This window comes from Ruditapes philippinarum, unplaced genomic scaffold, assembly GCF_026571515.1.
Source record: "Ruditapes philippinarum isolate M1 unplaced genomic scaffold, ASM2657151v2 ctg5435_1_1_1_1, whole genome shotgun sequence".
NCBI classification, from domain to species: Eukaryota; Metazoa; Mollusca; class Bivalvia; order Venerida; family Veneridae; genus Ruditapes; species Ruditapes philippinarum.
Window position 1 is genome coordinate 1 of NW_026852901.1, and position 12,372 is coordinate 12,372.

Consider the following 12,372-nt stretch of genomic DNA (forward strand, 5'->3'; position numbering starts at 1 on the left):
TGACAATTATCTTGGTTAGAATAAAGTCATACGCATCTATCCAGACAAATGGTACTGAAGGAAGGACAACTTAGGCATGCAAAATTTAAAAGTTTAAAGCACATTCAGATATTGTAACTGAGAACGAATTAGTTTTGCCACAAAGTTTTTTAATATAAGTCAATGAATCAAATTAATAATATCACAAACCTGCACTTTTAATCTAGACAAATGGCGACTGTAAATAAAAGGGAAGGAACTTGCATATTGACCACAATCGCATCTTCTCGGCCATTCGATAACTTATTATTGATTATTACCGAGATGTTCCGATTGGACCGATTCCTACGAAGTGATCTCCCCTTATCAGTACAATATGCAAAGGGAGGTAATCACTGTGAGGAGTTTGTTCAATCTCCCAATTAAAATACCTAAAGATAATTCTACAGTTGAAACAGAGTACTCCAAATGTTATGATTTATGGGCAGTTGGGTATTACCCTACTTTCAACACAAATTAAAAGTAGAGTTCTCAATTACTGGGGTAAAATAGTTAATTCTAAACATGATAGCCATTTTTCACAAGATGCTCATGGGGTAATGGGTTAATAGCTTTTCTATCTTGAGAAAATATTAGAAATGATAGTTTAACGTCTCAATTCCGACTAAAAGGACGCAAAGAAAAGAGGAATTGATAAAAGATTGAACTTGATTTTCTGTCAGAATGTTAGCCACTTTCGTGGTATTTCTGCCATCGACGGCAGCATTTATAATATGTATCTGCCTACAACGGCAGCATTTTTTCTTCGACCGGACAAGATTGAGCGTCTGTAAAACTTTCAAGAAAAGACTCACGGGGTAGATATTTGGCTTGCGTGACCCCAATGGATGAACGTCTATATTGATAACAGGAAATCCTGCCATTTACTTAAAACTTGAGATATTTTGAACAGAAAACAGACATTTTCACGGATTTTTTCCAAGGCTTTCACTTTTAACTTGCTCAAAATAGTCTTAAAACAGGAAAAAAAACGAGTCCAAAATTACCTTACAGTATCTCCATTCAATGGACAATAGTTTTATAGCAATGATATGGGCCGTATTTGTGTAATATAATTAAACCAACCAAATTTATAACCTACCTGTACCGATCGGTAATTTTCAGATATCTGCCATCACTGCAGTGCTACTGCCGCCGGTAATACGGTGTGTTAGAACTTGTAACCTATGTACCAGTAACTCTTTAGGCGACGAATTCCATTATCTTTTTGAATGTTCACATTTAGTTAATACAAGAAAGCTGTATCTTGATAAATATTTATATGAACGTCCCAGTGCTTTAAAATTTGAAAAATTAATGAACCATAGTAATAAAGATATCCTTTTGAAACTTGCCATATTTTGCAAAAATATTATGTTATTATTTAAATAATGTTAGCTTATTAGATTTATGTCTTTTCTCTTTGTTTTTTCTCGCAATGATTTTTGATTTTTCTCTCTCATCCTCTATTGTCAGTCAATTATTACTGTAATTTTATTACATCATGGAGTTGTATGACCATTTATAATTTGCCATTTTGTAGTATTTTGTTTTTACATATTATTTGCCATTTTGTATTATTTTGTATGTATGTACTGTTTTATGTTGTCACATGCCCATATGGGCCCTGACGTATTCAAATAAACCTTGAAACCTAAACCTTGAAACCTACGCAGTAACCTCCCTTTAATAGTACAAAGAGAGAGGTGGCTGATGATTTGTACTGCAAGCAATTCGCTTACACTCGCTAACATTTCGAACTGCTCTTTGACATCATTTGCTTGACAATTTGTCAAGAAAATGATAAAAAACCGGCGACACTCATCATTTTTAATAATATATTCATGTAATTTTGTACGGTTTATTACCGGTAAACAAACCTGTAATACAGAAAAAAATCTCTCTGTCGGCGTGAGGTGTACAAAAATGCATATTCTTTTGTTGTTCTATGAAAAAGGCGTATACATCTTACTGCAATGGTGAAATTTGTTGCAAGATAAGCACTCACTAGCTGTGGCTTCTACATTTATTCAGGTACTAGAAGAACCTATAGCAAATATAATGATAATAAGACAAATAACAAGGAGAGATTTACAATAGACGAATAATACAATTCACATTTCACAATTTCAATAATAACAAAATATACATTATTCACAATTAGCAATACAATAAATACACATACCAGGTGTTATGTAGAGGAGATCTTCAAAATATATAAATTTTGAATTAAGGTAGACCATGGGTAATGGGCACCATAAGGAACTGTAAAATTGACAACATAGGACAGTTATATGTCTTCAAGGTCACTTGTATGCAAAATTTAAATAAAATTTACCGTGTGGTTTATGAGTTATGGATATATTTCTGAACTAAGACTTTGCCATTAGAAGGGCTTATTTTCAGAAATGAGGAAACGTTAAATAATCTGTAATATCATCATTATAAAAAATGTTTTTCTATTGCTCATTGTTAAGAAACAAATAATAACATTCAGGTAACACATTACACAAGCAAAATGTTTGTTTCTAAACAAAATGTTCTTAATACGTATAAAAATGTTACCCTACCCCACCACTTTAACACTAATTTTACCATTTCCCTATCTAAAATGCCTTATTCAAAATATCCCTAAAATTTATCGGAATGAGGGTCTGTTTTCAAAGTTTGCCTAAATTTTCTCAAAGATATATTAGTTGATCATGCGAAATATAAAATACCTTTACCGTGTTGTTTCTATTTTATCGAACTTTGAAAATATCTGGTATCATATTTGCTATAAATTTTGGCATTATTTAGCAAAAAAAATACCTAAAATAATTATATAATTTAAATCAAACTTTTTTTCTTCCATAAGGGATCAGAGAGATACATAAATAATGTTAAAAAGAAAAAAGAAAAAAAAAAGTTGCCCCTTCTGGGGTTTGAACCCACGCCCCTCAATTTCAATGTAGTTTACAAGCCATTCTAGCCTATTTGAATACTCTTCAAAGTGGAGGTAATGCATTACCCATGGTCTACCTTAAAACTGAAATTTCTATGAAGAAAAAAAACCAACAATATCATAAATATTATAAAGTGCTGTTATTACTTTGAAGGCATTGAGAGGAGTGGTCAGTTACTTTGAAATTTTAAAGCTATCCCAGAACCAAATGAGCCACATCACGACAAAACCAACATAGTGCGTTTGCGACCAGCATGGATCCAGACCAGCCTGCGCATCCGCGCAGTCTGATCAGGATCCATGCTGTTCGCTATCAGTTACTCTACTTGGGTTGGTAAGCGAACAGCATGGATCCTGATCAGACTGCGCTAATGCGCAGGCTGGTCTGGATCGATGCTGGTCGCAAACCCATTATGTTGGTTTTGTCATGGCACGGTCAAATCAGCTAAGATTAACTTTAATACAAAATCGATCAATCATCACTGAACTTGCAGAACCAGTTCGAAATCACCCAACATACAACACGCCAATGAATTTTGTCAGTTTTTACCGTAAACACTATAAAATACGAGACTTGAATATTTCATATCATACCGTACTCTTTTTTTTTTTTTTTTTTTTTTTTTTTTTTAATGCGTTTATTTAAGGTCGCCGCCGGAAAGCCCTTATGGGCGACCGTACACTCAAGTCGGGCCATCATAGAGCGTCCCGCCGAGAATTTTTTCGTCGATTTTTTTCCAGCTTTATTGGTGGAGGAAGACCCCAAGTGCCCCTTCGGGCATTATTTCAGGCACGAGCGGGCACCTGGGTAGAACCACCGACCTACCGTAAGCCAGCTGGATGGCTTCTTCACATGAAAGATTTCGACCCGAGTGAGGATCGAACCTACAGCGGTGAGGAACCTGTGATCTCAAGTCAACGACCTTAACCACTCGGCCACGGAGGCCCCGTGCTCCTTTAAACTACTTGGGTCTTATTTCCAGATAACAAGCATAAGCATGTAAAACATAGACAAATTCACTCAAACTAGCCTAATTTTGCATAACTGCTACATATATCCAAGACCGAAGATCTTTAAAAATCAGACGACAATTAATAAAGTTTGATTTTAATGAATATAGATTCCGATTTTAGACTTGATAAATTTATTGAGCGCGGGTTCATATCTTATATTTTTTTAATAACATTATTTAGTACGACTTTATAAACTTAGTAGATCTAATAGTTTCATGTCATATATTTTGTAACTATAAACGATAATAAACACTTCATTTCATGACGGTAACATATAACGAAATACAGTTTTAATTTACAATGTAAACAAGATTAAAAAAATCTACATATATATGTACACACATATCAAAAATATAAATAACAAACATTACATGCATGCATCAGATTCATTTAAGCTATATATCAAGTAAATATTTTGTTAATATATCTTTTAAAAACATAATTATAGAGACAAAGACTCTTTAATGATCAACATTATTTTTTGTCCAATCACATTGTAGTATTTTTCAAATTTCTGCTTAGTCTAACTTTGGTTAATGTGTACTAACTAAATAAAATTCACTTAATCTGCCGTCTAACCGCAGTCTAACAAATTTCAATAATGCATTATATTAGGGAGGAGTTAGAGGTATGGTTTACACTCTGATTTGTAAAATGTCAAGGTTAGCAAAACAATGCCAACATAAAAAAAATAGTCGAGGTCAGGTGTTTCTAAATGTGAGGATACAATCAACTGATTTATTACATTAATACATGTTGGGTACGCAGAGACAAGTTATTGCATATTAACTTTTTTATATCCTTTGAACTCTAAGAAAAATGACTGTTATAAATTGCTGACTGTTTTAAACTTTATATTTTATAGAAAAAGTAACCAAAATATTATTTTCTTTCACTTGATAGGAATAAACTGCATTAACAATCATTGATATCAAGAATACAATGATTACATTTTTGGCTGGAAAACTCATTAAAAATGGACCCCCTTCACACAGAAAAAATGAACTGTTTTTCAAATGAGCAAATCAATAGGGATTTTAAATGTTAGTGAATAACTTGAAGGTAATAACGAATTTGTATCAATGAATGTATTTTTTCTCACATTTTCCATTTATTTTAAAAGGATGTACACATTTCATAAACTCCATTGTCTTTACCTAATTGCATCGTTTTCCTCGCTGTTTTTTTTCCAGACATATTATAAACATGATAGTCTTACTGTAGATAAAGGCTGTGACATTTCAGTAAAAAATGTGCCTGGGCCATTTATTTAGCTTATCTAAATGTGACATGTTAGCAACTTGACAAGGTGTAGACATGTTAATTGTAGAGCGAAAGGGCGGAGCTATAGGTGATTTAGAGAAATGCCTTGTTGTTAGTTGAAAAAAAATAATGTTGATCATTAAATAGGTTAATGTTTAATAATATGCATTAACAAAAATAATTGGTCGCCTGCCTGCGGCAGGCTTGACCAATTATTTTTGTTAATGCATATTATTAAACACTAACCTATACTTAATGTATAAATGTAAATTATTCCATAATTGTATAGCATTAATTCTAAAAGTTTTTTGAACATATTTTGTATTAGATCTTACATGTTTTATGTTTGTACTTGCAGTTGATCTAAGTGAATATGTTTCATTTTTTTAGAACACTAGGGTATCTGAAATGTTGGAAGGAGTCTATCCTTGTATAGTTTTAAATACTAATAATGCTGTATGATACGTGCATCTTTATGTAAATATTAGTTGCAATATAAAATATTATTCAATTAAATACGTGCATCTATTTTCCAAAGCTAACCATTTTAATTTATAAAAGAAAAGTCTAAAGATGGCGTTTAACTGGTTTACACAAGATAATCTGCGCGTTTCTGCAGTTTATTCACTTTTTCAAATTCAGTTTTGTTACAAGTATTCCATAAAATGCAACAATAATAAAAAAAACAAGGTAAAATATAGGCATTGTAAAACAATCCTTCACTTCAGCGGATAAAAAGTACGATATACGCTTTAAAAGAGCAATTTGGTTCAGACGCGCTTTATTTGAATATTCCATTTTAAATTTTCATCTAAGTAAAATACCTAATAACTTTTATGATTTCGTTTGACTTAGGCATACAACCCTGAACCTTTCGCTTTTCTCCTGTCGACTTTACGACGAGCTACTTTATCAAATGTGGGTTATGTTTGACACAAAAATGTCTAAGGAAGAAAGTACCGACTAAAGAAAATAAATATTTTGTCTCAGTTTACCCTTGGACTAATAATAAACATTATTTTTGGTCCTAGGTATACCAAATGGGCAAATCATCTATACGTATAAGAACATAAGGGCATTGTAATGAAGAATATAAAGATTAGGTACGATAGAACTACGCTGTCGCGTCAAAATTTCAGATATTCTTTAGAAATAATGATCAAATGTGGTTATTTAGCGTTTATTTTAGTGTCAAGCATACACAGTACCTTTGTTTGAGTTTTAGCGAAAGGAGTAAACTAAAATAGGGAGACACAGGCAAAATTTTCATTTCTTAGGCAAAATTTTCATTTCTTAGTTTTGAGTTTTTCAGTCATTATTCTGTTAATGCCCTCAAAATGAATATATCAGACAGTCAAAGGAACAAAACTTTTCTCCATATAAAGAATAAATTAAATGGTGGTTTCCTAACTAGACCCGCGTGGGTCAGGTTAGAGCGCTAGGAATTCACAATAGTTGTCAAAGTGAACTCTGGAAACGTTAAAGAACATGTCAAATGTATGATTAAGACTTGTTTCAATCATACAATATCCATAATATCTGTTAATGTAACTTTAAGGGTTTGTTCAAGACATGTGACTTGTTTTAAAACTATTTAGTGATTCTATTCGGGTCTAAATTTTGTTCAACATATATAGATATACCCAAAATATTAAGAATTTAAACAGAAATTCATGCTGAAACTTCAAGAAATGTCATTTTTGCGTGATTTGAGTAGATAAGATCATTTTAATATTTTTGTCATTATTTTGCCTGAATATCCCTTTAATATTAGAAGTTGCAGGCGAACCAATTAACTAACAACAAATCGAGTTATCTGATTGGTTGGTTTTAAATACATATTGAACTGTGATGAACTGATTCTGATAATTTAATGTTATGTGTTTAATTACAACGTAAGATTTGGTAAATTCAGAGTAAAATCGTTGAACATATTTTGGTATTTTCATTACATTGAAGTCTCCACGAGAAACATGTACCCAAAGACTCGTGTTGAAAATGAAAGAATGGATAGTTAACACTAATTAATAAAATTGGAACCGATGTATTCCTATTATATAACAGTCACATAAAACATCTTATTTGGGCCTTTTCCGTGTCAGGTGCATGTTTCCTCGGTGCAAGTAAGTGCCAGGGAAGTAGACTAGAAAGTATTGCAAGTTGCAAAACTTTTCTTAATCCAGCTCGGAGCTAATATCTGTTTGAAATCTTCATATACATGTAGGTTTGACATTAAGCTTTAACAAGAGCAGTTACTTCAAAGTGACATTATGCTCTTGTAATTCAGTTGTTGAATTTGAACTGACATACGTAACGTATCATTCATTGAATATGCTCTGGCAAAGGGCAATAAATCTGAAAGATTTTGAAGGAAATCCAGTTTTGACTCCCTCCTCCAAATTTTTCTGTGTAGATAATACCAGTGTATAAACTTTGCTGCAGGCGCATGAAAGTCATCACTCAAGTTTTAATCTAAACGAAACATGAAAATGATTTGCACTAGGCTTGATGGGTGTCATTCCAAACAGTCACGTGGCTGTTGACAAGATTGTACCAGACAAAACTGTGCAATGCACAGCCATGTTTGTGAGAATCACTTCCCGTTTTTTTTGTGACTGTGCAGATCATGCCCGTGCAAGATTGTATTGGAAGGACAACATACAGACAATACATAACAAGGTATTAAAATGATCACCAATAAACGAAAATCTAACAAAATGTTTAGTATAAACCAATTTATTTTAGTTCGATTGTTGGAAGCTATTAACTTATTTAAACACTCGCATCCGTTCCTGGAACCAACCAGTACTAAGCAATGAATGTTCCTTACTCAAGGAAACAACGGCTTGCCCCTTCATTAACAAATCGGCCATGCCGCCACTCAGATGCTGCGGAGATAAAGCAGAGAAAATAATATACTGGACAACAGGGAGACAGTTCCATCAATTCAGGCCGCATTGTTTGGGCATAAGAATAACAAAACTATGTCTACCATATAAATAACATTTATTAGGTTGCAATATTATTATCTTAAAACAATGAAAAGAAGATCATGAATACATCTGTAAACCTGCTGCAATAAAACTTCTTTACATGTACAAATCATCACCTTAGTTCAATAACTGGTTAACTCCTATTAAATTTAGAAGTACTTAACCTGTTATTGCACTAAGGTACTTTTTTGAAATTACAGTACATTGACGTCAATATAGTGTTTACAAAACACCATTTCTGATACAAACACTGGCAATCTATAAGCTAGAAAATTGACTGTGTATTTAAATAGATGTTCGTTTCAACAAAATTTGATAAAAATAACATGTTATTTGCCTCAAATTTCTTCCTATAAACAACAGTAACACGTATTGCAGTAACAAATATTTACAAATAACCTATATTTTCCACAGAATCATCAAATATCAACTGGGTTTCTATATATAACATAAAAACAGTTACAATCGGCATAGCATTTTAATAAATACAAATGTATATGTTCAGATGATTTACAAATATTTCATTTTAACATTCAGTCTTTATTTATGAAATAAATTATGTCACAAAGTTTAACAAAAACTTAGCTAAAATGCAAACACTTAATGCCACATGTAAAATGACAAGGTAAATGGCAGTTGTAATTCCAAATCTTTGACTTTAAAAGAAAATTAATGTCATTTGCACAGTAGGTTTAATAATGCTTCTCAGTTTTGTATGAATATAAACACCATTTGATTAAAAATTTAAAGACACATTATGCCCCAGAAACTAGTAAAGTTTCACTTGTTTATAAATCATAACCTGTATACTCAGAGATTTAAATAAATATAGAGTATTTTAATGAATAACAACATTTTTTTTTCTAGTTCGGTAAAGTTATGATTAATATATATTACGTGTAGTCAGAAAAGATTCAAGTTAGATGTACAAACAAATAGTAAAATCATTATTATTACATTCATTTCTTTTATCTTTCCATAACAAAGTCAAGTAAAATAAACTGGCGTGAAAAGGACGTGTGTACCTTTGAAACTCTATCTATAAATCTTTTTTGTGTCATAATAATACCATACAAATCATCTCCCAGGTATCTTTTTGATTGCTGACAAATCTTACACTATAAAACAGTACAGAAGAAATGAACTATTGACAAAAAAAAAAAAAAAAAAAAAAATGCTAGAAAAACTCATAATAAACCAACAAGCAATAACAGTTTTGATACAAATATTATCTTCCAATGCATAACATTGAAAAATTCATTATAAAGGCTAACTAGTAATCATTGATAGTATATAACAATAGTTCTATTCTCTCCATCAACTCCATCAAACACGTGCTGTAATGCCGCCGGTACTGTTCCGCCCTCACTTGACTGGGCAATCTCAATCAAATCTGACACGATGGAAGCATCAGAGAGGTTAACCTGTTGAACTTCGGTACCCTGAACTAGACTCTCCATCGGAACTTCTGTGTACTCCTCTACATACTCATCCGGATCTAGTGGCACAGGCTGGGCCTCTCGGAACAATTGTATATCTGGATGTTTTACCCTATTGTCACCGCAAGCTGTATCAATGAAATAAACAAAATGTCTTCAAATTAATGCATTCGCCTCAGTGGTAACAATACAGAAATATTGTGTTCTGAGAAAATGGTACTGAAATTTTAACATTTTAGGCTACACATCACAAAGGTCATCTGACAATTATTTATCATAACAAAACAAAATCTGGGAAATATAACTGATGCATTTTCTTTATATAGATCAAGTAATACATCTGGGTAATATGTCTCACAAACAAATGAAATGTTCTATACCCATAGTACCCATAAGAAAACAGATTTGTTAAGTCCAGGTATATACATATGTCCTGCCTTGGGAGCGAATAAAAGGATGGTTAATAGTTCTCATTTCTTGCTTACAATCCAGAAAATCAACAAAATCCAGAAAAAGAATTAATAAAATATGAAAATACAAACCAGGTGATCTTCCAGGTGGCATCTTCTCCTCACTGTTGTGTTTTGTTTTGAGGTGATATTTAAGTGCGACACGTTGAATAAAACCTTTATCACATACAGGACACTTGTTTGGTTTTTCTCCTAAAACAAAATACATATATCATATACAGCAAATCATATAGTGCCAATGTGTTTAATGTAATGATACAACTCTCATATTTTTTTCTGTTCACCTTAAAATTTGAGAACAGTCAAAACTGTATCTTTGTAATGTTAATATTCCTTACTTATGAAACTTCCTCGTCTGAGAGGCAAAATCATATGATCTCATATCATCAGATCATATCAGATCATATGATCTGAATGGAATGTTATTTTACACACATCACTCAGTGAATACTATTTTCATTGATATAACCATTACTCTTTTAACAAACAAGCATTTGATAGTATTGCGGGCAATACAGTAGTCCCCTACCGGTCCCTCAAAAAGTTCTTTAATTGTCATACACTCCTGTGTATTGCCATTTATAATGAATTTGAGGATGAAGTCTGTATTTGAAAATATCGACCACAAAACATAATAAAATAACTTTGTCTATATCACAGTAATGTGTTAAGTTTCCATGCTTAGTAAGGAAATTATGTTTATACAACCTTGTCATATTATTACGATGTGTGATTTTAAAGTAAATCCTATAAGGAATGAAGAAGTTGGAGTGAAAATACCAGTATCTCGAAAAAAATCTAAGTTCAAGGGGGACATAATTCTGGAAATAGTCTTGCTAGAGTATTTAACCTTCTCAAAAATGTCGAGTGATAATAAGAAACATATATATGAAGTTTGAAGTAGATACATTAGGAAATAAAGAAGTTATTTAAAAAAGACAACATTTTTTCCCCTAAAAAATCTAAGTTCAAGGGAGGTAATACTGATATTTTTTGTGCTAGAGTTATAAACCTTGTCACATATGATGTGGTTGATGACCAGAAACTTATATTTAAAGTTTGAAGTAAACACCTTAAGAAATAAAGAACATACCGGTATAGTGAAAAATCTGAAAAATTTAAATCAGAAATCTTGAAATTCAGGCTATTTGTTGCCATAGCAACCAGAATTTTCAACATAAGAAAAAAAGAAAAAGGTGTGCATAACCTCCAGACTGCCATCTACCCATATTTCAAGTTTCATAAAAATATTTTCAGTACTTTTTGAGTTATCACTGGATCCAGTTTATGTGTTAAATTTGCCATATTTTCAGACTATTTGTTGCCATAGCAACCAGAATTTTCAACATAGGAAGAAAAAAAAAAGACGTGCATAATCTCCATACTGCCATCTATCCATATATCAAGTTTCATAAAAATATTTTCAGTACTTTTTGCGTTATCGCGGGATCCAGTTTTGTGGACTGACGGACTGACAGACTGACAGACAGACAGACAGACGGACAGACAGACAGACGGACAGACGGACGGAGGGTAAACCTAAAGTCCCCTCCGGTTAAACCGGTAGGGGACTAATAAAACTCAAAATGTTCAATTTCTCCACAACCAGAAATTGTTAAAAAGTTGTGTCCAAGTAAGGAGACTCTTAACTTATTGGCCATTTGCTTACAGGAAGACAGGGCAGAAACAAGAATATCAACTCTAACCCCTCGACCACCGAGGCGGTTATATGACAGAAAAACAAACCACTGTATGTTCCAAATAACTCGGAGCAGGGACATTTAATCTAAATCAGATTCTATATTAATATAGCCATAATCAATGTTAACTTCTAAATGTACCTGTATGAATACAATAATGTTTCCTGAACGTAGCTTTATCATTGAGGATTCTATTACATCCTGGCCATTTACACTGAAGTCGTCCCACTCTCCTGTGTACCGATCTCTCGTGACTCAACATTGACTTCTGAGATTTAAAACGTCTCTCACATTTCGGACATTGGTACGGGAAAAGATTAATATCTGAATTACATAAACAAATATATCCAATTAGATAAACTTCTCTTTATTTCATTCCTGATAAAGATCCTTACTTGTTCAAAGGGGTAACTCTGACAAGAAGAATATCATTCAACAGTTTGCCTTATTAAGAAAAGTAATTATAGTCAGATTCTATTTTTAACTTGTTTGTTTTGTTTCCATGCAGATTTCAATCATTTTGGTTATATC

The 12,372-nt window shown here is 32.4% G+C and overlaps 1 protein-coding gene across 1 annotated transcript in view; it reads right to left on the reverse strand.

Annotated features, from left to right (window-relative positions):
* Positions 1–8,228: 8,228 nt before the first annotated feature.
* Positions 8,229–12,372, reverse strand: part of LOC132727940 (zinc finger protein 528-like) — a 31,717-nt gene continuing 27,573 nt past the window's right edge. The window contains exons 9-11 of the mRNA XM_060713543.1: positions 11,983–12,165; positions 10,214–10,333; positions 8,229–9,799 (exon numbers count right to left, since the gene is read on the reverse strand). Coding sequence (XP_060569526.1) covers positions 9,513–9,799; positions 10,214–10,333; positions 11,983–12,165 — 590 coding nt within the window. The 3' untranslated portion in view covers positions 8,229–9,512. The remainder of the gene's footprint in view (positions 9,800–10,213; positions 10,334–11,982; positions 12,166–12,372) is intronic.